The 25,813-nt window shown below is 40.6% G+C and overlaps 2 protein-coding genes across 2 annotated transcripts in view; both read left to right on the top strand.

Annotated features, from left to right (window-relative positions):
• Nucleotides 1-5,406, top strand: part of LOC145458692 (inhibitor of nuclear factor kappa-B kinase subunit alpha-like) — a 34,435-nt gene extending 29,029 nt beyond the window's left edge. The window contains exons 15-16 of the mRNA XM_080337139.1: nt 289-362; nt 420-5,406. Of these exons, the coding sequence (XP_080193265.1) occupies nt 289-362; nt 420-591 (246 nt within the window). The 3' untranslated portion in view covers nt 592-5,406. The remainder of the gene's footprint in view (nt 1-288; nt 363-419) is intronic.
• An 11,693-nt stretch (nt 5,407-17,099) lies between these two features.
• Nucleotides 17,100-25,813, top strand: LOC145458734 (uncharacterized). Its single transcript, XM_080337191.1, has 11 exons — nt 17,100-17,254; nt 19,056-19,258; nt 19,331-19,444; nt 21,216-21,300; nt 21,736-21,872; nt 21,935-22,081; nt 22,463-22,548; nt 22,873-22,987; nt 23,117-23,317; nt 24,124-24,213; nt 24,903-25,813. Exons 1-11 carry the CDS (start codon nt 17,214-17,216, stop codon nt 25,043-25,045), a joined length of 1,362 nt encoding a protein of 453 aa, XP_080193317.1. The 5' UTR covers nt 17,100-17,213; the 3' UTR covers nt 25,046-25,813.

Genomic DNA, 25,813 nt, shown 5'->3' with positions numbered 1-25,813 from the left:
ATCATAATATTGTAGTTTTCCTCAGTCCTAACATTTTCTGGCCCTATTTTCCAAGCATCAGGACTAATGGACTGACTTACCGAAAATATGGTGACTTCACTATTCTTCGAGGTTACAATAAAATGTATGTCTTGGCCATCCTAGTCTCGAGTCATGTGACTGGGTTCGAGTCATGCACAACGACTCAAATGCAAGTTTAGTCAATACAAAAATTGACTCGAGTCGAGTCCCGGAAAAATCGTGACTTACAACCCTGTTAGCATCCGCGTTATAATAATTTCGTGACAGGACATCTACAACACCGCCGTCCAGTACGAGAGAGACGACCAGCTCGAGCAAGACCTGACGCAAGAGCTGAGCAAGTACGTTCTTCGCGGATCATGCTAATCATTGACTCACGCTCGCGTCTTACCTTACAGCCTTCACCATTTCACTCAAAGATTCGTGAACGATGCGGATTTGCGCGCCGTCATAGATTTCACGACGGAAGAATTACCGCCCGGGCCGGACTCACAGCCGCAGACCGTGCTGGGCAGCCCCAGTTCACGGGGAGTGCCGGCGGGCCAGTCTGAATCGTTTCGTGCGACATGAAACGAAACTAGGCTCTGGCGAGACAAGTTATCCGCCACGATGAGTAAGAACAGACTGTCGGATGCAAGCTTCAGATGCGAGGGATCAAAAAGATTCGATTCCGAATCATAGACGTTTTCGCGCGGGATATGACAAGCTGCATAGTAGGGTGGTTCATAAAAACATTTCCTTCAGATTTCGCTGGCTACTTGATAAAATGGTTAGATTGGTTAAAGACCTGCACACCAACTTTGACTCAATTCCAATCAGTAGAAGTGATATTCTTGCAGGAGAAAGTTTTGAATTTATCATAACCCTTTTGAAATCTCGAGCTATTTTGCAGAACTGACCATCACTTTTCAAATTCATACCGTGACCTCACCAAGACTTGAATCTGAGCTGTTCCAATTTAAAAGCGGAAGGGTTATAGCCTTCTGCCGTTTCCGCCCTCTGTCGACACCCCAAGACATGTCTAGGGTTTTTTATAATACTAAATACACAAAACTTTTGTTCTAAAAAATCTCTTTCTCTCTTTCATTTTTCAAGATGGCGTCAGAGAGTCACAAATGATGCATCAATGCGTAGTCACCGTTGCGTGGTTTCGAACAAGCCGTCAACCATGGCCGTAAACCGCGCGACTCGCCAGATATCAAAAAATCAAAAATACATAAAATTTACATATGGGCGTGGTCATAATGGTCAAGTTCAAGATCAATACCGGATCATATCCCTGCCGCTCAGTTAATGGCATGAAACAACGTTGTATACTTTCTCCTGTCTTATGCAGTCATTTGCAGGCATAGTAAACCAGTTTATGACTCATATTCGGTCACGAACTTGGATTTTAACTTGACTATGTTTTTGAAAATCACCGAAGCGTGACCACGATTAACAAACCCCCTCGGCAGAATTTCTGACTATTTTTCCCACTCGGAAAATATCTGGAAATTTGGGGTGATAACCACTTTTTTAGGCATGCGTATTTTCGGCCGAACTCCTCATGTAAGATCGACGGTACTCGAAATTTGTCATGTCTTCTACCTTCGAATTAGGTATCATATAAATCAGAAGATTGCTAGCATTTCGTACAGACCAATATGAGGCGTCTAGGACAGGGGTTCCCAGCCCTTTCTTGGCCGTGGCCCATTTTCCGGTTTGAAAATGTTCTGTGGCCCACCTCTTATCTTAGATTCTTAATCCTGTTCAATGCGTGGTAGTCGTTGGCGACGATATGCCTATTTGTCTAAAATATGCGCATTTTTCTCTTAATTTACTCATTATATATTTAAATCTACACCGCTAGGGACATGAAATCGCGCGAAGCGCGACGAAAATTTTCGATTTGAATAAATATCCTCAACAAACGACCAACGAAATAATCTTGGGCCCCTTCGAGCTCCCCCAATTGGGGGTTTGGGTGCGGCAGTTACTGCCCTCGTAGATCATAGGCTAAAACTCCTGTGTATATTATGATCATCCGCTGCTCCATTCGCGTCGCGAAACACAATGATCAAATTCCCGCATCTACATTGTGATGAGGGTTTTAGTTCCACTATTGTTAAAAAAAATATAATGATTCTGGACTAGCTTTAAACAATTAATTAATGAATGGGGTGCTACTACTACAGATAAGTGGAGAAAGACTTTTTTAATAATGTACCAAACCACTGAAGTTGCAATGTCAGAATATTCAATCCAACGATGCAATCAATTCATGTGACTCTTACATTATGTTCCAACGATTTCCAGGCCGGACATTTTAAACCGACTCCAAAGATTAATGCGATCCGCTAAATCCTCAATCCATTATGATTCGTTGCGGTGGTGCAGTATACCTTCACCAGAAGTTGCTAATAATTTTCAATTATGGCTATGTTTGTCTTGCAATAATACGACCTGCCGAAGTACAGTAAAGCTATGAGGACCGTAACTGCCGCACCCCGAAACCCCCAATTGGGGGGGGGAGCTCGAAGGGGGCCCAAAATTATTTCGTGAATTCGCATAAATTATAGAGTATTTTTTTAAATTCATGCAACTTTTTCAAAAGTTATTCGCGCCACACGCGATTTCAAGTTGAAAAATGTCTTAAATTTTGAGTGCTCTTCCCCCAAGAAAAAATACGCAAGATTTATAGAAGTGGGCATGTCGGCATTGGCCATTACCGCGCCACGATTTACCAAGACATAAAGTTTTAGGCCATGTAACATGTGACTCCAAAAAGTGGGCCAGGACGATCGGCAGCGAGAAAACCTTGGCCGAAAACGACCGCCCTTATGTTGACCGAAAACGTCGTTATATATACAAAATACAAATAGGTTTAATTGTCCATAGGCGCCTAAATGACTGGCGCCGAATATGCCTGTCTTGGCAATCTGAACCTCGCAAGACAAATACCATCCTGCAGGGAAAAATTATATACCAGTGAAGAAATACCAATTTGAAATCGTGGGCGTCTTTTACTTTATAGTAGCCTACGTTTGGGCGATTCTATATATATTTTGATATAGCAGACAGGAGGTCATTAAATAACATCATGTTACGGAGTCATATCAAAGGGCCCTACAGTTTCCAAGACACCTCACCGAACTCTACCGGTAAATCTGATTACGTGAGCAAAGAGGACATGAAATTGATAGAAATAGATATGCAATTCTCTATCTTTTTGACCGATTTTATCATGATTTATCGAAAATCTTCGCGCATCACGCTGCCTCACTACACAGTACGGCTAATTTCGCGGCAAAAGCGAACAACGTGATTGGGTGTAGGCTTATCACCCTATGGTAGTCCAGGACCCAAGTTTTTTGGGGGGACCTGACGAAGTGCTGTTTTGTTCCTGCCAACGGGTATACGCCCGAAGGTGTTTAATTATTATTGAGGGGTCCTACCTTTTCAAACACACCTCCCCTGTAAATCTGATTACGTGAGCAGTGAGAGGATAAAAATTGATAGCAATATATATGCAATTCCCGATCATATTGGCCGATTCAATCATGAATTATAGAAATTTTTCGCGCTTCGCTTGCCTATGCGATAGTAGCTGGCACAGTCAAAGGCGCCCAATGTAGATGACAAGTATCACGATAAACAGCAGATATAGCGTTAGGGGGGGCTGGGGGCAAAGCCCCCCCATAGGTTCGGTTCATCACCATGTGGGGGGCCCAAAACCAACGTTTTTTAGGGGGGCTGACGAAGTGCTGTTACGGCCCCGAATCTATGCATCGATTACATTTCATTCCGAGTTTATTGCATCCCCTTTCCACGTCATACGACATATGGCCCTGCCGGAATACTTGGTTACTTCAGCATTACCTTCCAGTTATCATATACTCGAAATTACTTTAGTTGCTGTTAGCCGTAGGTTGTCATAGTCAGTGGAAAAAGCCGCCATTTGTTCCTCCCGTTTTCAACTGGTACATGCTGACTCCATGCGTGCCACTACGTCTCATCAAAGTTGGCCGAAGCCATCAGAGATGCAGATTTCAAAAGGGTTTTAAAAGTAAAAAATCAAAATTTCAAGATTTTTCTGTCAACTTAAGATTGTTAGGCTGTCAGTGGAGATTATGCACACCAGATTTGGCTGAATTCCAACCACTAGAAGCAAAGTTATTGCAGCAGAAAATTTGGGATTTGAATAAAATAGTATTCACGGTGACTAGTTAATTACTGATTTTAAAATCATGGGATTAGAAATTTTTCTACTGCAATAACTTCATTTCTAGTGGTTGGAATTGAGCCAGATTTGGTATGGATCATCTCTACTGACAGCCTAACAATTTTATGGGGTCGACGGAAGAATTTTGAAATTCAACTTTTTAATGATAAATTCAAAACGTTCTACTGCAAGAATCTCGCTTCTACTGGTTGGAATTGAGTCAGAGTGGGTGTGCAGCGTTTTCTAACCAAGCTAACAATTTTATCAAGTAGCCAGTGAAATCTGAAGGAAAAGTTTTTTTGAACTGCCTTACTGCACAGGTTACTGACAGAGTGGAGCTCTGCGACACTACACCTCATCGTGTGCAATTCTTGGCGATTGCTCTCCGTTTCTGGAATCGGATGGTTGTGACTAGGGTTGGGCAGAATCCAATACCTTAGCCATTCCATTGTGAATCGAGTAGCGGGCGAGCATTCTGGTATCACTCAATATGACCCCACAACAGTATGAATGTGCTTGTGCAACGCTCAAATATGCACCTTATATGTGACCACAAATAATATAATGCCAGATCTACATCCCATTAAATATCATGCGGTATTTTAAGACCGTACCTATTTCATTGCACTTTGTGACAATGCTGTGGTTTGACATGTTGGGATATGACCTGACCAATCGAGATTTGCAACCTCCTATTGTGGAAAATAATATCAAAACTGTAATTCAAGTTGATAAATTAACTGTTAGTGGCAGGGACTGAATAATTTCAGTAGTCGAAAACGTCATCACTAACAGCTCGAACCATTACAGTTGAGACTCGATTCATTGTGTCCAGCCCTAGAATTTGTTGATCGTCGCAAATATTCTATTCAAATTATGGCGCAGGAATGATGTGTTTGATTCAGTACGAAAAATTGCTGTTCCTAAATGAATTGTGATAGAAAATACATAGTAGTCGATTAATATGCATGATATATAGGTGCAGTAGTTGCTTGAAAACCATAACGTTGCAGCGAAGTGATTTTGCGAACTAGTCCACTGTAGCTGTTAGGATTAATTTAATCTATATTATATATTGACGAGTTGAAGCTGTGGCAGTGAATAGTGAATATGACATAATATAGTGACTACTTCCGAGAATGAGTTGAATTAGGTAAGAAATATAAATATCAAAACAAGAATGTGATGGCTGAAGTGATAAAATGACTAAAGACTATTGAATGAATAAATAAGTAGTGTTGTATGTAATAAGTGAAGCATCTTCTAAAATAAATTGTACTACAGTTGCGACTCGAAGTGACAGTGACTGTGAAGATCCTTGACAATCATGAATGGATTTATGTCCTGGCCTACATCAATGGTCCTTAACCGGTGTTCCACGAGCCAGGGGTACCGTGGCCCTCAAGACACACTCTCAACTCGTGCATAATGATTTCTTTTGATTATACGCCCGTATTGGCCATCACCGGTTATAGGCAATTAGGCTCGATCAGTGATCAAGTTGTTGCTATTGTGGTATCACGCTTTCGTGTTCCAACCGAACAATACGACACTTTTAAAAGTGAAGCCTCGCAGAAACCACACTAATTTTCATTAAATATTCATTTTATTGGCTTCGATCCTTTAAAACTCCGTTGATGCACTGTTCATTTTGTGCACCACTTGATACTGATGCATTATTATCTATTTCGATATGAATTGTGGTGGATATGTTTTTGGGACAATGCGAAAATTCGGGCTTCCTCGGAGGCTTATAGATCAACGCGGGTTAGCAAAGGATAAGAATCACTGGGTTAGAATATATCGTCGTAGTAATATCAAAGTGACTTATGTCTATTTTACACATTTTGAGAAAATCGCATCGTTTGGATTTCTTTGTTGAAGTAGATGAGGTGTCCCGCTAAATATTGTGTCATCGTAGCATGATAGCAGTTATCACTCGTATCTTCTCGGCGCGGCAATCGATTTTCTACACCCAAGTCTCGACGTGCGCTTATTTCTTCCGTTATTCAAGCTTATCTTCAACGTGTGGGAAGCTCTATATTTCCAGTCGACGACTTTCTAATAAACTAACGACTAACCCAGTGGTTCTCAACCTTTTTGACCTCGCGGCACCCTGTGGAAATGAAAAATAGTTCGCGGCACACCAGCACAGTAGTTGTGAGATTTTTTGGCCTACAGCACCTGAAAACCACCTGAATACTTAGCAGGAAGTGGGCGCTGCTGACTAATGTGAGCACCACTGCAGTCAATCGTAAATTTTTATGTATTAACCCATATCAGCACAGGGATTTTAGGTAACTTAATCGGCACACACGTTGACAAATTGTCAACCTGGCATTTTCTCTCATTTCTCAATGCAAAGACGCTAGTCTCGTAGTGAATTTGTTGTTTTAAGGGATTTTATATTGAAAAAACCTTAAGAAACGATCATTGATACTAATTTGGAGGAATGTTTTCTTCCACTTACGGATGATGATGATTCCGGAACATCTAATTGACGCACCTACGGGGCTCGTTCACTTTCGGACCAAACTCACTACAGCCTTACGGAGAAAAAGGGTTTTTGGTCCGAAAATGAACGAGCCCCGTCCTGGTCCGGGTTCGTTATATTCCGATTTTAGAATTAGGCTGCGTGATTCGAAAAATGCCACTTTTGAAATGTTAGTCAACTTATTAGCTCTCAGATAAAATGCAAAGACACCTCAAATATGTGACTGGCAGCAGTGAACTTGAAGAGTTCTTTCAGTACTACATTCAGTGTAGTAGAATTTATTAACTCAAAGACTCTTCGTGTACCCGTTATCAAGAGTTCGCGGCACAATTAGAAGCAGAACGAGTTTCTATGTAATCTTAAAATACCGCTAATTGTCTGTGTAATGTGTATTGTATTGTACGATTTGATTCTCTCTTGTCACGACTACTGGAGTACCGGTACAGCTAACTTTGTCTAGAGTTCCTTTTATAATTGCATTGTTACGTCATAATTAGCCAATTTGGTTTTCTGTAGATTTCTCATTGTGTGGTTAACTCCTGATAAGGGGTACACGAAAAGCCTTCGAGTTCATATACTCTACTGCAATTACCGTAGTTCTGAAAGCAATATTGAACAGTTCTACCGGAAACAAAACAATTTATTTAATTTCATTACTAACAAAAGTCAGTGCGAAATTTGCGCTCGACTTCTAGCGCATATCCAGTCAATGTCTCGATCACAGGATGCACATACACATATGATAATGCTATTATCACCCACATCTCTTCTTCAATAGCAAGTAACCTTCCTATTTATTTGGGCTTTTATGTTGACCAGAATGGAAATCCAGTCTCGCAAAGTTACGGCGTGGAAAATTGAAGTACAATCACAATTGCCTTTTCTCTTCTCCAATGCAATGATATTCCTTACGGATTTTCATTCAAAATTCGTCGACAGCCATCTCATTGTACCATAACTTCAAGCTTCCGTCAGTACGGATGTCAATCAGCTCTATACCTCCTCTTTGAGATTTAAAGTAAAATGGGTTCTTGTGGCAAAAATGGGTTTCTTACCCATCCATAGTTTTCGGTGACTAGTGTTGGAAAATAAGCGTATATTTTTGCATGCAAACAATTGAGATGCCGAACAAATTATTGCACGTTTTCCCTGTTATTCGTTTCGGAGAAATGGGAGAACATGGTGCAAATTCCTGCTGCTGCTTGTACGACCACATTTTGAATTTCTTTCAATTCTCTAATTTTGCAACAGTTTTCATTCTTGCTTGCGTACTGGAATTTGTCTTATTTAGGTGGTTAAAGATAGGCCTATCTACCAATCATGCTAATATCTCTGAACATGTCACAAATACGTCTACGAATGCTATCATTTGACATGGGAATCGTTTTCAATTCAGCTGCAACTTTGGTCACAAACATTTTATTGACAATTCCAGTGCAAGACGAAAAAATACCTTTCTCTGCTTCCGCGCGAGGCTTTGAGAATTGTACAAACGAGAATTGTACAAACTTCACATCAAGCTCGATTCACTGGCGTAGCAGCATGTGCTGCCGCCCCTGGCTCTCGCTTAAAATGCCGCCCCCCTAAGTAGACAACTGCAAATTTCGACATACATTGATTTTCAAGCAATCTTGTCAATACAAATAATTACAAATAATATGCCGCATCTCAGCCTCACCGTCTCAACGTTAATAAGGCCAAAAATAAGACAGACAAGAAATAACGAACGAATGTATTGTGCAAATATAAATCAATAGCCACCTCAAAACTTAACTTTTCGCGCTTTCACTGAAGCAAATTAAGCGATAATAACCCCAAATTCAAGTTTTTGAACGTATAGTCTCTTACTATAGACAGAATGGATAGCGCTGATAGCCAATCATCATTCATGGTAGAACGTAAAGGAGACTTAATCAGTTTGAGCTTTGTTAAGCTCCTCTCACAGCTTGCAATTAAAACACCAATGGTCAGATAAAGTTTAAGGCACGAGAATAAACATGGTGTCGAATCAAGTAGCTTTGCATTAACTAACCACTGCATACCAGCCTCTTAAACCTGTCAATTTCCACAGCTAACTCCAAAAAGTCTACCTCGTCGTCATATGTGCTTTTAAAAGCGCTGCTAAATAAATTGTGACTCTCGCTTTGCAGCAGTGCGTGGGGATTAAAAAATCCAAACATCATTAAGTGGTGTAGGCTATGCCGGTAAACCTAGTTTGAGCTTCAAGTTTAGTTGTCACACTTGAATACCCAGACAGGCCAACTGCTGAGCCAGCTAAAAGCAGCATAATTGGTCATGGCCAGGCCCTCCGAGCGCTCAAATTCAACAATACTGATCTTAATCGAAAGCTATTGTTGACCTGATTCCGGAAATACAATTTAAATACTGTTATGGAAATCGGCATTGTTAAGAATAATCGCTCGATATAATTTCCATTATCATGGTCAATTGACCAGTGTGTTGCGGCGCTCCGATTGCTAGGAGCAATCGGCCTTGACGGCTATTTTGGAGTGGTTCTATTGCCATGTTAAGATATTAATTCGTGTTTTCGGAATCAGCGCGACACTAGCTTTAGATTTAGACAAGTTTGATTGAATTTTAGCTCACGGGATGCCAGCTATAGGACTACCAATTACTGCTTTTAGCCGGCTGTGTACTGTGCAGTGTACAGTGTGTACACTGTGTAGCCTCATTTTGCCGCCCCCTTGGAGCCTGCCCCCCTGGCGCAGAGCCAGAACCGCCAAGTGCCTGCTACGCCACTGGCTCGATTTAGCTTATTTATTGATCGTTTGCTATATACTAGAATTATTTAGCTCATAATTTGAAAGTTTCGAAGAAATCGCTCGCGGCACACTTGAGAGACGTAAATGGCACACTAGTGTGCCGCGGCACACCGGTTGAGAACCACTGGACTAACCTATTCGACTCTATACCTCTACTGAATTAGGTTGAAGCCTAGTCGCGATGGGAAAGGTGTTCAGTAGGCTTAATCGCTACTCCAAATCGAAGAGAGGTAGGCTATGTTGTCGAGCATCAAATTCAGAAGTGATCAGCAAGGAGATATACTTCTTCTTTGCGGAATGCTGGCGAGGATTTTGCAAACTTAGCCTACACTACAGTTAGGGTTGCATTTAAAACAAATGGTTGTTTAAAACACTTTGTTTAGAAAACATGTGTTTTAAACATAGGCATTTCAAAATAAATGTTTTTTTTAAGTGTAAAGTTATGCCATAATGATGTAAATGCACTGTAAAAAATATCCATGGGTGTACCCATAGTCTAGACCTGGTCACACCTGGGTCATGTCGACATGGATAATGCCCATGATAACTTGTCGACATTCATGTATACCTGTTGACATCCATGTTCCTACCCATGTCCAATAATGATTCAAATTGACCTTTCACCTCAACCAATGCCCTCATAATCTGTGGTTAGATAGCAATTGAGAGTCGGGTCAAAAAAGCAATGTATATTAACAGTGAACGAAATGATGCATAAACAACAATTATTGCTAAATGCCCACCATATATGGCAAGACAGCTAAAATCATCAACAAATAAAAAGGAAATGAAACAAATTTAAATTAATATTAAATTAGAGCCCTGGCCTACAATCATAGTCTTCAATCCACGATTGAATTGGCTTTGGTGCGAACAGCAGGGCTATATTTGACGTCTGGAATTTGTGCCAGAAAAGCTGCAACCAAGTTCAATGAACCAGCAGACGATGGCGCAAACTTAATGTTAAATAGTATATTCATATTGAAATGAACCCGAATATTTTCGGCTGACACTCGTCAGGGGTAATCGTCAGCAACTAGTAGAGAATTGGAAAGAACATTGTATATCAACAATCGTATCACAAAATATGACGTCACCAGCATGAAATTTCGAATGAGAGAGCGTTCAATGTACTCTCGCTAGGTTTTGAAAAAACAGGATTTGTGAAATTTTGTCGGATTTGGATTGGATTTGGATTAGACATTTTTTTCAGAACGGATAGGATTTGGATTGGATTGACCAATTTTCTGGGAGATTGAAATGTCGTGTGGCGAATGGCGACAAACTTTATTCAGATCAGTTATTAATGTACTTATGGTTATCTTGAATCAAGTGAATCGTTAGTTGTGAAATAAAATTTTCGAATCCCTCTGTTGCATAAATTAGTATTTTTACTGAATTTCCAGTTGGAATCGGATTAGGATTGGACATGGACTTGAATATGCAAAAGTTATGGATTAGGATTTGGATTTGAAGGTTCGGATTTGGATTGGATTAGGACATAGAAATTTCAAATCCGCTCATCTCTGCTTCACAGTTCACACACAGGCTATCTAGGTCGCTCCTCGCCATCTGATCCGCGTAAACCAGTGGTTCTTGACCTTTTTTCCTCCAGCGCCCCCTTTTAAGAATTATCGTGTTCTAGCGCCCCCCACCCCCATATTGTCCTCCTTTTCCAGGTTTCTGAAAATGTCTTTCGAGAACACCTAAATGTCCTCCTTTATGGCAATTCGTCCGCCTTGACATCTTTTAGAACTAAGATGGTGGCTAGTTTCGAGTGAAAATGGGCATAAATGATGCTAATCAGAAAATTCGTGGTTCGAACGTAAGCGACGACTTGTTTTGTCAACCAACGGAAAATCTAGAAGAAAAATCGTATTTCGAGAGTTGAGCCTGAAGGTTACCCTTGTTTTAGTCAACCAACCGCAATTTTGTGGTAAATTTACCATTTTTCCGGATTTTACTCACGTATTGTAAGTCTGAAAATGTGCTCAATGCTAACCCTAATGAACCTCTTGTACGATTTAAATAGGACTGATAATAGTTTATACATTCATAATAATCGTCAACAATTACCAGGCGGGCTTAAATTTCATCGTATGGATGTGTAGGTGGATTGTGTATTCCATCGTATCAATCTGTTTAAACTTAAACACTTAACAACACTTAAAAAAGTGTCCTCCTTTCCCGTTTCCAAAATATGGTAACCCTACGTAACAGCACTTCGTCAGTCCCACTAAAAACGATTGTCTTGGACACCCATAGCGTGATAAACCAAACTTCGCCCCCAAGAAACCCGTCGCGTGATTTCGATGGTCGGCAAAGTGTGTGTGGCCTGGTCGCCATAGGTGCCAAAATTTTCTATAATGCATGAACGAAGAAGTGGTAATTGCATATATATGTCTTGTTCTCTCAGCCCACGTAATCAGATTTACCAGTAGCGCTGAGTGGGGCTGCTGTCTTTGAAAATGAAGGCCACGTAATTAATAATTAAACATATTCGGGCGTGCCCGTTGGTACAATTACTTCATCACATGTTGTTATTTTGTCACCTCTTGTCCGCCATATAGTCAAAAGATGTTGCAACGCATAAACGTATTCAACTTAAATAAGCACATGATTCAAAATTGGGCAAATAAGGCAAATAATTTTTTTCTAATGGGTGCCTTTTGTCCATCTGAGGTGCAGATTGTGACGACATGATAATTCGGCACGGGCGATTTAAGCACCTATGGACAATTAGGCTTATATACGTCGAAGTTTACGGGCAATTCTCTTCGGCCAAGGTTTTCTCGCTGACAATCTTTTTGGCACACTTCTCGGAGTCCCATATTGGCAGGAACTTCATATGTCTTCGTGCATCGTGGCTGGCGTGGTAATGGCCGACGCCGAAATTCCTACTTCTATTTTCCATAATCATGCGCGTATTTTTTCGTGGGGAAGTCATCAAAACATGATGTGTAATTTATGTTCATTCACCGAAATAATTTAGGCCACCCTTCGAGCCCCCCTCCGCGATTGTGGCTTTGGGTTGCAGCAGTTTTGGTCCCGCTAAGAGGTCAAATCCAGTCGGTGTTTTCGGACTTTAGTATTGGAAATATTTCGCGATACAATCTCCAGGACAACTCGACAATAATAAACCATATAATAACTGTATGTGGTATATTCAGGGTCAAATCTAGGTTGTTATAACAACAAACGGGTACGGTCTCTCATCTGCGATGGGCAATACGGACAAATTCATGGTATTGGATTTTGTTTTAGTGCTTTGTGTGACTAAGTAAGTTAACTGAGAATGGCATCCATATATCTGCTCAGATTGAATATAGTACAGGACCCAGTTAATAATTTTACCATTAATGTATTCCAAATAAAGCAACTCATATTATATAACGTTAATGGGAGATTGTGGACCACAACACTCGAGAGTATCATCCTTTATGATACGATGAAGAAATATTCTGACGATTTAATTTTGTAGCTCTCAAATACAAGTATATTTAGTTATTCCTTTCGTGCACAAAGCTTCAAAGCATATTTTATGTACAAGGGGCTCTCTCTCACAAAAGTGATATACACTGTCTCCTTCGCTATCCACACGGTGTGCACTGCGGGATATAATACCTATTTCGAAACATTTTGTTGAAAATAACCCTAGCAAGCGTAACGTGTTGGGAAATTGGCGATCTAAAGGTACGCGCCATCCATTTTATTTGAATTATAATAACCCACTACATTCATGAAAACATATGCAGCAAAAACGCCGTCGCGTAGAGCGACCAAAATTTTCGAGATTTGATATGTTTTGTGGAATGGTAATTTGCTCTGAATACTCATTAAGGATATGTCCTACTACTACATCATCATCTACTGCGAAGCCATTTTTCTTCAGCGACCCCATATCGCCCCCCTGAGCGCAGCGCCCCCCATACCGCCCCCGGAGCCACTGGCGTAAACGGTCATACAATATAAAAGTCTACCGATGGGCCATGCGACAATCGGCAGATATGGAATCTAGATGTAGGACAGCGGCCTATGTAAATGAACATTGCAGTCGAAAACATAAATGTGAAATGCCACAAACAACAATGACGCAGTCTATATAAGTAGCTATTACCACAATTCGAGGTGTGTATGGAGGGAAGATACATCATTACAGCTACATCCGCAAGGGAATGTATTTGCTTCGCGTTACGAATTGGCCATCGTCACAACTCCACGATTTATACAACACTGTTGATTTCCAAAATCGATAGTGCGTTTCACTGTGCTGCGAACATCCAATTGTTAGGGAATAGTGAGTGAGGCAGATTCGATTGTGCCATATCTGACTATTGTTACTCTGCGCTGTCATTGCACGTAATGAAGTAGAATTTCACATCTCTTGGCCAATTTTAGGGGGTTCTAGTGCTCTCACATTGGTAATATTCGGATTTTCGGAATCAGTGCGTCAATAGCATTCGACTGACACCAGTTATTATAAATTCTGAGCTGTTTATCATGAATTTCGTTGTCGCAGGTGAGGCACGACCCGCATGTGCCTCACCTATCCTTTCGTGATGTATTTTTTAACCATAAATATGAAAATTGGTGATGTTGGGTGAAAATGTTCGAATTGGGTTTTTCATGAACATCGACATAAAATATCATAATCATTGAAGGTTTTCACAATTTTCTTATACTCGTCCTGACGACAGGTGAGGTACTGTCTCACCTGCCTCCCCTGACCGCACGTCACTGATTATAATTTAGATAGGTTCGTCGAATGCTGATATGCTTTTCGCATATGACTAAGTGTCAATTATTTTTGTCGCCTTATCTAGATTTCATATGATGAGTGTAGACATAACGAGCGGATATTTGGAGTTGGATTTTCAAGCTCTACGGCGCAAGGCGTCCACCGTCCATGCTCTCAGCCATTCGTCAGTAACATAATCGCGCTTGAAAGTGAGGTGCAGTTGATTTATTTATCTCGCCTTATTGACACGGGGCTTAGAGGATAATTGTGCACACATATTGGTATCGATCTTTGAGTATATTAAGTGACATGATTGTTTGCCATAGGACTGTTGCCCGTAAGCGGCCTGCACCAATCTGAAGACTCTCACAGTTGGGAGAAAGATGAGCCTATCATAGCGACAAGGCCCTAGTAACCACCGCTTTCAGAGGAACTCTGCGAGCGCTGAGGCTAGGGATTCGCCGTTTCGCCATACGAGGCGGTCAGCATGCGAAGCAAAACTTACGCCCGGGACAATAGACCCCTAAGCTATTGTATAGCAAAGTGACGCGGTGGTATAATATTTGTAAGTCATTTAATAGTCTCGAATGAATTGCTTCAATTGCCTTGGAATTCAATCGGTGTTATTTTATCATTGATAGGCGTAACGTTACGAATGAGTGTTGTGTTAATGTACAAATTCCATCATAAAGGTAATCGGAGGATTTTGATGAAAACTATAGTTAATGACCGTCCCGGAATATGGAATTTTTTGCGTTCTGTTGCATGATGTCTTCGGGAACAAAATTTAACAGATTCCGTTTGTTTATGATTCAACTTAGAATCGTATAATTTCGCAGTACCGATATTCGGTCATGAATAGACCTATATGCTTTCAACGTTTGTGATATCAAGTCAGTGTGACAGGACGGAGTACGAGAACGAGTCTGAGTATATTGAATCAAAGTCTTGGATCAGTGATCATTGGCTCTAGTCAAGACCCAACTTTTTGTTCATATTGCTTGAGAAAGTGTTCAGTACCAATGAGTATACAGAAAGACTGTAGTTATAATCTAGGCATACAGCGTATCAACGATGGGTGTCATTCACCAACCACTCCGTCAGCGGTCAATTGTCAGCCGTTGGCTCACTTTCATATTTCGTGGTTTCGTGGATAACATTCTCGTTTATCTTTTCCAGCATGGCATTGAGACGTCGGCGTCTCTATATACATGTCGGTGACGTTCTACAGTGCCAGACGCGCACCCGTTGTTCATTTATAAGTACCTATAACGCGCTGTAAGCTAGGATTTCATCAAGTGCCCCTACTTAAGACAAATTGTTTCTTTCGGTTCATATTTGCGAAGACGTTGATGATATGCGTGTCTGGACAGAGTTGTAAATGTGTAACGTTATGATCTCATTTAGCAAAGTCAGTGCAGAATTCTCGCTTTGATCTTGTTGTTTCTATGGGCTACGTAAATTCACCGCAGCTTGAAGATTGCTACGTTCCATGTAGTCATGTCAGCTTTAGAGTATCTCCTTTCTCGATAAGATCGGCGCGTAACGGATGGATCGATTCGCTACATATCTTGTTAGAATATTTAATTATTATTATTATCAATGGACTGTACGGCCCAATACAATACAATACTATACTCATGTCGTATATGTAAGTATGTTATGACAAAAAGATTATATGAGGATTATAGTTGAGGTGAGGGGAACCAAAGACTTGATAACGTTTCTATGCACAGTCTGTAGTCCAAATTCGAGCCCAGATAGCAGCATCTTTAGATTTCAGAATATGAAATATAGATCGTACACGGCAGTCGCAATCATGGCAGGCGTGATTAGCCTAGGCGATGCGAAATCTGGTAATGACCGACTGAAGATAGACAGTGTAACGAAGTGTCTTTGTGCGTGAGAAATATCACTTGAATCGTTACCCAGATTTCTGTTATTATACGGCGAAGATTAGAATGAGTAAATATTCTTAAACAAAGTCGTGTTATTTCAACCAATAAATCGAATTGTTAAATCCGCATTGTCGGGGCTGTTCAAATACGTCGGCCACTAAATTGATACTGTGTGGATAAATTTAGTTCCATCGTATGTTTTATTTGTCTGTATCTGAATGGGGGTTAGTCTGGTTACCTTCTTTCATCACGAATCTGTAATGAATTTACGCGTGTCCTGGCCATGACTAGACAGACATGCTTCCTATAGATTTCCATTGAAATCATTCTTGGAGATTATCAAATATGAAACGTGACTGTGACATTAGGAAACGTGACAGTTCGGATTTGCAGGTGGACTTGGCCAATCTATGTATCAACAGCCAAGCCCACAAAGTCTGGTTATGTACTCGAGTGGTACTTGCTGATATGTTTGGTTAAGACAGCGAGTTTAAGACTTATTTATATGCACTACAAATCCTGACGGTTCATGTTGTGTCTGATTGATAACGTATCAAAAATAATATCTAAATATCTCGCATAATATGCTGAAATATTAGTTGCCCAGATTGCAAATTGTTGACTTACTGTCCAAACCTATGATCGGAAAAACAACAATAGCAAACCTAAAAAATACTGGATGTTGAAAGACAATGCCGTAAATCATCAGTAATTTTGGCGTACGATAGCGTTTATTGGATCGTGGCCGAACGCGAAGAAGTGTGCTATTTAGTAATGGCTGAGCAAATAACGTATCAACTGAAGTGTCGCGCAGAGCAGATACTCAATGATCCGGTATGGGTACATTGGGTAGGCTTATGTCTTGATGCAAATCTGTGTGCATAGCTTTTACCATGCTCTCATGTTAGTTTATCGTATCACTTTTATAAATCTTCAACAAATAGGATACATAGAAAGCATAATATGGTTTGAAATCTTTCGTAAGGAGACTTTATCATATTTCTTAGTGGTATACATCAAATTCCTGCTCTGATCTCTTTTTGGATATTGCTTTCACCACCACACTGCCTTCAAGATGTCAGCTGCCGACGTGCAAAGAATGCCGGAACAATCTGAGTAAGTAATGTCAGTTTTCGTTAACCCGGATTAAGTCTGATTGAGTCGGGACACCTTTCGAACTTTTAAATCAAAAGCAATGAACAAATATGCGTAGACCTACATGAATTGATGGGGTTGCGGTTACTACGGATTGGAAAAAGATATATACGGTTTCAGGCTTTTCTACAATTATTGTACCTTAACTGACGAGTAAATGAACCAGAAAATTCTGTTGACTGATTATGTCTAAGGATGAATTGGCAGAAAATACATGCCAGCACATCACATATTAGATATAACGCCGTTGATATATGGATTATCATTATCAAGACACGGATCAAGTATTCAATATTAATGCCATTGACAAATAGTATTTATAACTTCCTTTACCCGCTCACCTATATGTGAGAAGTAATGAGGCCGGCGATCGTGTCGTAACGTGAAGCACATAATATATACATTCCGGTGCACCGGATAATTTGCACACTATGAATTCAACTGGAGAATCCAGGTGGTGGAGGATACTACACCAAAAACACAAGAACAAATACGTTGAAAGGGCATCGGAAATAAAACGTGGAGCAGTAACTACTTCACAGTGTTCAAGATTTGCGAGCCACGTCTAGCGTCAAGGAATTCGAGAGGAGCAGTAGTGCTCGGAGTATGAAGATTGTTGGGATCTTCTAATGTGCATTTGTCATACTGGGCAGGGTCATCCAGTTTTCAGTATCTCTTGAGAGGGATGAAACTGTATCCAAATAAAACTTTCTACTTCACAACATCTAAAACGAAACAAGTAAGCAGTTTACATGGGAAAACTGTAGAGTAAAGACTAAAAATTAAAATGTAAAAATGTAACCACCGGAGCAAATGTAGTGGAGGTATGAAAAACCCACTTGAGTACATCGGGAAAGTAGTACTTCGTTACTGACAACCTCTGTTGACTAGCCTCTGCTGCAAGCTCGGGGTTTCAGCATTACTATGATGATCAATTACAATTTAGCAAACGCAATATTGCCGATTATATGCCAATGTTGCATATCATCAAACGGGGATGCTCACTACAGGATTCGTATGAAAAGTATAGAGGAGCCTGGCATATTTTATATATATATCTAGCAAGATGGAAATGAAGGCATTTAAGTAATTGATGTCCGCATCATTCGCAAAATATCCCCGAGTATGCAATAAATTATCGTCATTCATAAATATATATGTCCATACATTGAAGCGAGAGGCAGGCATATGTTCACCGAAGCTTTATATTCAGCGGTTCGACGATCCTGTGTTTGCGGTGTCGGAATGTATCTGTAAGCGATTTCATTATTACTGAAAGCACAAATGTCAACCGTGCTTTGTACACTTCAGCGTGTCAGAGCCACATATCTTTATGCGACACACACTCTCGATTTCTCGGCTCTATTAACAAAATCGGTTTTGTTTTCATTCGAACCTTTGTGTACGGGTCAAGTGATGTCTTGACTAAGCATGAGCCAAAACGGCCTCCATCACGCCATTTAGCGCAACTGACAATAGGCTATTAGATCCGAATCTGCCACCCTGGATTGCGACCAGCAATATAGACCTTTTGTTTCCCCAAGCAGTGACTTATATGTACTTCAGGATTCGCCAATGCACAACGCTTTCAGTGCTGACAGCATTGTTATAAGGCGCTCCCCTTGACACGGCATCAGCTCAGCTGCGCTCAGAAAAAAAAAATCAGTCAGGACAGGCTTAGCTGGAAATGCCTGTATCTTAGTATTATTACTAACTTAAACCGCTACATTCATTTGATAACAGTTATTTTGCGTGGTTGCAGATTTAGCGTATTCAAGCCTGACAAGGAGCCGCTCGTCATCCGCGGTACTATAGGAAACGTGTTTGATGAGTCGCAAAAGCAAAGCGGACGGATATCGAAAATGAGAAACAGGAAGCCTCTTCTACAAGATGTTCCGCCGCTTGCGGAACGACCGCTAGAATCACATTTGAATTTGCCTAGTCCCCGGGGTCTGGCTCAAGGCTGTAAGACTTACCTTCATTATGCGTCTTCATTTAGCTTTTTCGCTTACTAGCTTATTACAAGATACATTTCAGCTCCAAGGAGATCCAGGCCTGGTTCTAAGAGTAGTTCACGATTCGGTGCATACAGTCAAGCATCTTTTTTCTCTCGACACAATCCACATCCTTTCCGAGTGAGGCATATTGAAGGTGTGTATTGTGTAATCCAACTCCTAATTAGCAAACCTACGGGATGTCCGAACTGGCATTTGAGACTTCCCTTGGTTGATCATCACATGATATGTTAATGAATATATGTATAGTAATATATATTATGTAGGCCTATGTTACGTAATGCAGATAGTAGTTTGGGCTTCTTTATAGGGAGAAAGAGAGAAAAAAGTAGAGACATCCAAAGGAGGCCAAACTGTTCTTCGTTGGTTTTATTGGTCTATAACGGTGGTTCTAAACCGGGGGCCCGCGAAGCATTTTCAGGGGTCAGCGAAGCCTCAAAATATTGATAAGCTAATTTGTATCTTTTTAAAATTCGGAAAATCTCGAGGCAGTTTCGCTTCATTACTAGTAAAACTCCAGAGCTCACATCAACATAATGGCAGTCTGAGATGAAATATCCGTCTCTGCAGACTCATTTTAATTTCTAACTTGTCAATAGCCTACGGATACAAAGATGTTCCTGTTAAGAGATGTTTTGTTGAGGATTGTGAAAAAAAAGTTGGAGGAGTAAGGTCAATCACGGTGACTTCAAAATGTTTACAAAAGTCCATTTTCTCCTGTGATATATATATAACCATTTTTCCCTAATAACTTCAAGATAAGCTGCTGGATAGAAATGACCAGGCTTGACGTTATATGTTCACTAAAGAAATTTGTTGCCAAATTTGTTGCGATCATACCCAAATGTGTCGTTGGAAGCGTTGTGCGTTATTATTACATTCACCACCACCTATATTTTTGGATTTGGATTTTGGGCACTCGTTAATCCTATCGAAGGCGCAGATTTTCAGGGCACGACCACGTATTTTCAAGAAATGCAATTGTAGAATTCGCTTTGAAGTAATAGAAGTCAACTCAATTTTTACATTGATAGTATGATCTTATTTTCAAGAAAAGTAATTTTGTTGCTGCTTATCACTAAGCCTACAGTTATCATTTGCACAAAACAAATGACGATTGCACGATAATTGAGCTAAATTTGAACTTAAGCTTTGTGGGGTTCCGCGGTTGACCGTGACGGCCCGAAATGGGTTCGCGAAGACAAAAAGGTTGAGAACCACTGGTCTATAACATTCGAAGGTGACTATACTATCGAAATTGCCGGGTGCATCTAACGCAAAATATCTAATGACTCTAGAAATTCCTGCGATTTTATAAAATATATTCAGTTTTTATGACAATTTCACTCATACGTTATAGAACTATATCTCAAACCTACGCTACATACTTTCCCAATCCAGTCTGAAAAGTGCGTAGTTTTGCCTAAAAACTATTAAATAGAAGTGTAAGTGGCCGCCAAAAAGCATAACCGCTGGAGTAAGCAGTGCAGGTAAGCCAAACCTAACTGAAAACTCCATAAACGTAGAAGCATACTACGTCATTGACCATGACGAGTAACCACCTCTGTTACTACACATAGATGCCCATATGCCATTGTCGTGGAAATTTCGTATCCGTTTCGAGTTGCATCTGTGTATGCGAGGTTACTTCTGTTGTGCTTGTGCCATCGACCTAGTGAGCGCCTCAAAGGTAAGGCGAAGGCAAGTGCCCTACGAAAGGGTGGTTGCAATCTGCATCATAGGTCTATGGTCTACTCGTTTTGATAGCTAGAGAAATCTTGGCGTGCGTCCGCAACTCCATTTTGCCATCTTTAATGTCTGGTGTTTGAGAGATAATACCAACATCTGACATATTTCGACCCCAGAAGTAGTTAATAGCTATTACTACAGATTTGTTTTCTTTTCAGGGTTGAATGGACAGCCTATTTGTGCAGTACACGACCATGATGTAATTCCGTCAGCGCGATTTAGCATCAGAACTCCATCAACCCGGTAAGAAGCATTTTTGATAGGATGTAACGAAACCTTCGGAGTCACCAGCAATAAGCAAACCATGTTCGACAATATACTTGGTGACGTCATAACAAAACAATTTGGTTGTCTTAGCCCGACTGCGTCGTGCAGAAACTTCATTAGAATCACTTAAAACACGCATAATGTCAAAATTAGGTGACGAAAAATGCTCATTTCATTGAAGTTTTGAATGTTTGTTTTTGAGTTGATTAAATTTGTCGTAATAACAGTTTGGGTTAGTTTTGATTTTTGAAAGATCACCGGTCCGCAAAATTTGTTTTGAAATTTTAGCAGTTCTCAAGCTAGACGTACGCATCTGTCATATCATCTTGCTATAAGAGCGAGGATTTCTCTAACTCTGCTATAGAGTACACCTCTCAAGTTCCAAAACCAAATTATCACAAAATTCTGCAGTGAAAGAGAAAAGATCTTCCAGTCTCATATCCCGCCAGCAGCCCTAGGTTTGAGCAGCACCACTTTCCCCATCAACATCATCACCGGACTGCAACATTATCCGTTCAGAGAAAAGGCCGTACCACGCATCGGACTCAGTGAGCAATCCGAATCATAATGAAAGAGAGACATATAGCATGATCACATATTTCCATTGCAGTACCTATCACCGACTCGTGGAGGGATGAGCTGAGGGGATTATGTGAAAAAGCTGGATTGTTACCAGATGAGCCTGTAGAGCAGCCACCTCCGCCGCCTGTGCAACGTAGCATATTGCCGGAAACGAGGAGAAAAACAGTGTATTCTTGTGAGATATTCTCTCTTATTTGACTGCGTATGATTGTTTTGAAAGTTTACAATGAATTTGGTATGCTCGATTGTACGGCTGGCTCACAAATATCAGTGGACTCTTGAACGAGCAGTTTGTTGTGCTTGACTCAATCCCGATATGAAAAGCTGGTGATGGACTGGTAAACTCTTGCGATTCACTAACTAAAATTAATAAGAATGACCCATATCAATCTTTCACGTCATTTTATTCACGCCACCGCGTTGAAGCTTTTCAGAGATGTCACACAATCCCGTCAATTTATATGTCGAGTAGCCTCCACAACGAAGCTATACGACTTTGGTGGCATCTATATATCAAACGCGATATTGATGTTGGTATTGTATGAACTGTTTTCAGCTGAAACCGGTAGAATCGTTCCTCCACCATCAAGAGCAATGTCACGGCAAGCGTCTCGCCAGCGAGGGTATCCCGTTGGCTACCAGGTCGGCAATGAGCGATTTTATTTGTCTTACGGATGTTTCTTCGACTATACTATCCTCCCTAATTTTTAGAGTATACTTATATAGGCAAAGGGTATGTCTGAGTTTTATTTCCAAAATGACTCGTTTTTCATCAATTTTGCGATATTATTCCATCACAATTCCGAACTTTTTTCGCAATGTTGTGCTATATCCCGCGTATCAATATCTTCAACGTTTCATGCTGAACCCGTTATCAAAATGATTTTAGATTCAGAAATAATAACATATTCGACGGCGGAACTCGTATCATCTGAGACAATTAATTGGATTTTGTTTCCGTTGCAGCACATATCCGCGTATCCAGACACGGAGACTGTCATGTTGGAGTTACTGTGTCAAATCCTACAGACCGATTCCGTGCAAGAGGTGCAGCAGTGGCTTGTTTCAGCCGGAGATCGAGGTATTCACATATAAAAACTAAAAGTATTACATTTATGCATGGTGCTATATTGCGATGTTCGAATGATGGGCGCGTAGAAAGATTTTGCCTTGAACTAGAACTGTGCTCATACGATTATATTATTTACAGAAAAGGCTCTCGTTTTGGATATGATAAAAAGCGCCATGGGTAACGAGGAAGAGGTTCTACGCCAACAAGAAGCAGAAAAACAACAGGCATTAGCGGCCACGAAAGCAGTCCGACCATCGTCCGTACAACCTGCCTCCCGCCCAAACACAGCAGCTGCCATGGGCTCGAATAGGCCCGCTACCGGGACCGGAGTTCGCACAGGTTAGTTATAACCATTCTTAGACTTGAAGTACAGGGTTGCCATTGTTTGGAATCCGGAAAAAGAAGACACATTTTACAAATCATAAAAGAAGTCAGATCACTAGACTGAAAAACTGATGATTCTAAAATCTGTACAAGAAATCTTGTGTTGACTAAAGAAAGGTCATCTTTCCGACTCGACTCCCGAATTACCCACTTTTTAACTATACTGATGTGTGTTGACTAACAAAAGGTCATTTTCCCAGTCCTATACTCCCGAACGTCCGCACTACTGATTTCGAGTCTTTATGACGTTTTTTAGTTTTTAGTTCAGCCTGTCCATTACCCTGGCCGTCAAAGCTATAAAGGAGGACGAATTTCCAAAAAGAAGGCCATTTAAGTGTCCTCGGAGGACATTCTCGAATCCTGAAAAGGGATAACAAATCCTCCTGACGGAGAACATATGGTAACCCTATTTAAAGCCCAACAAATTCCATGTTACTTATAGAATTGTTCTGCATGCCCCGCGCTGTATTGATTGCGGCTGCAAAACTGTCTTCTGGTATCTTTGTCCATAATTTTTAAAACTGACTTATCAAAGGCAATGATTTATATTTATTCACGAGTGTCTTTTCATCCTCTGGCGGAGCAATGTTTCTGATGAATACATATACTTCAATTTGTACCGTATATGTATCGTTGACGCACATATCGTATGTATGTAACAGATCTACCAGGCGGGTTACATGTTGATACCGAGCGTTTAGTTCAGCATAGAGGTATCTGACTGTTCATGTTCAATTCTAAATATATTTCTTTGGTCGCAGGAGACGAGCATGTTATCATGAATGCCTCCGCACGCAAGACACACTCAGCAAGACCTTTAGGAACACCATCGAGGGCAGCATCCCGACGAGGTATGCAGCTGTGAGCATTGTGTAAACTGTAAATATATATTGTAGCCTATATAATATATGATATTGGATAACGTTCTGTCATTCAATGTATGAAGCATTCAAATAAAAGACATGCGACGCCGATTCGAAGCACGTCTGTTGTGTAAAAGGCTCAGACATAGCAGCGTACCCTTGATTGGTCATGGCTCATTTTCACCCTTTCGCTGGATAGTGTATAGATACCTGTTACTGTGGTTGCATTTAAAACAAATCGGGCTTTAAAACAAATCTTTTAATCAAAAATATTTTGAAGGACATTCAGTGATTTTATTTTACAAAACCGTGCAATTATATCATAATAGCCTAATTATTTTCGAAAGACAATGCAGCGTTATCATGACCTCTACTTCCAATATAGAAATTGCGATGGTAGGCGACATGGACTCAGTATATCAGCAGCACCGAATCATTGCAGAGGAAAATGTGGGTGGACGGTCTAATATTCTTGAGAATAATGTGACATCTCGGATCCATTGTGACATAGTGTAATGTAAAAGTGATATCATTCTCACCAGCCGTTTTTGGGCGGGGGCTGCGACTTCCCTACATCCTGATTGTATTTCTGAACGCTGTGCTCGTCTTATTTTCACAACGTGATAGGACGAGGATTTCGCCTTATTAGAAAATCCTTATAAATGCATTTCAATCAGTTTTAGACGAAGTAAAAGCAGGCGCTAGTCCAACGATGCGCTACACAACGACTCCGAACGTGCCACTGGGATCCCGGGGTCGCCCTTCGCTGCCCGCTATCCAAGAAACTGTTGACGAAAGTTCCGCTGTTCCTGCCTCGTGAAGAGTACCGAAACCAAAGCCGGTTGCCGTGCTCCAGGAGTGTACAGTACAGCCTCGCTACCAATAACCTGTCTTTCGTGTTTATAGAGTACCTTTGAAATAACGATCTACTCTTTCCTAATATATACCGTATGAAGTACGATTTGTACAGAGTATAATAACTTCATTATTATATTTTTGTTCTCTCCCTGAGCTATATATTAATCTCAACTATACATAGTGGTAAACCAATAACGAATTCCATTTTACCTCCGACAGCCAGATCTCAGTTAACCGAACGTTAGTTAACATTCGCCATAGCGGTACATAGTTTTACCGATAAGCGTATATTAGGTTGTGTGTATGGCGCCTGGCCCCGCTTGCGCATCTTAAAATGTGTAGATATTCAGCAACGTGATGTAGTGTAGTGAAATCTACATGTAGAGCGTGACGTAAATTTACAACTCTCGGCGCATTGCCAGTCGCATTATGGTCTATCACACATTTTTAACCCATACGCGGCCGTAATTTAGAGTAAGCCTATAAGTAGAATGTTGATACCAATGTATTTAGACTGGTGTTATATGCTAGGGTTGATCATTATTAATTATTTCCAATATGAGTTGTTATCGAAATTCATGTGTTGAGATTGACCACTATTTGCTTGTTTTCAGTCTGAAAAAATTTACCTACATGTAGTTTTTGTAAATAAGAGATCCATTTTACTTTTAAAGTCGAGGCCTATAAAATATGATGGAGAAACGAAATAAATTTGTGATTTTTGTATGAA

Source organism: Botryllus schlosseri, chromosome 16 (assembly GCF_051294905.1).
Source record: "Botryllus schlosseri isolate E-star chromosome 16, Bs_hap1, whole genome shotgun sequence".
Taxonomy (NCBI): Eukaryota; Metazoa; Chordata; class Ascidiacea; order Stolidobranchia; family Styelidae; genus Botryllus; species Botryllus schlosseri.
The sequence above is the reverse complement of the archived record's forward strand: the minus strand, read 5'-3'. Positions and strand labels throughout refer to the sequence as shown.

What these genes read in the sequence shown, in the direction of transcription:
- LOC145458734 (XM_080337191.1), top strand. Translation starts at nt 17,214, where the DNA reads ATGTCAGCTGCCGACGTGCAAAGAATGCCGGAACAATCTGA. An exon ending in CCGGGGTCTGGCTCAAGGCT is followed by an intron (nt 19,259 to 19,330) that starts GTAAGACTTACC and finishes GATACATTTCAG; the next exon opens with CTCCAAGGAGATCCAGGCCT. An exon ending in CCGAGTGAGGCATATTGAAG is followed by an intron (nt 19,445 to 21,215) that starts GTGTGTATTGTG and finishes TTTTCTTTTCAG; the next exon opens with GGTTGAATGGACAGCCTATT.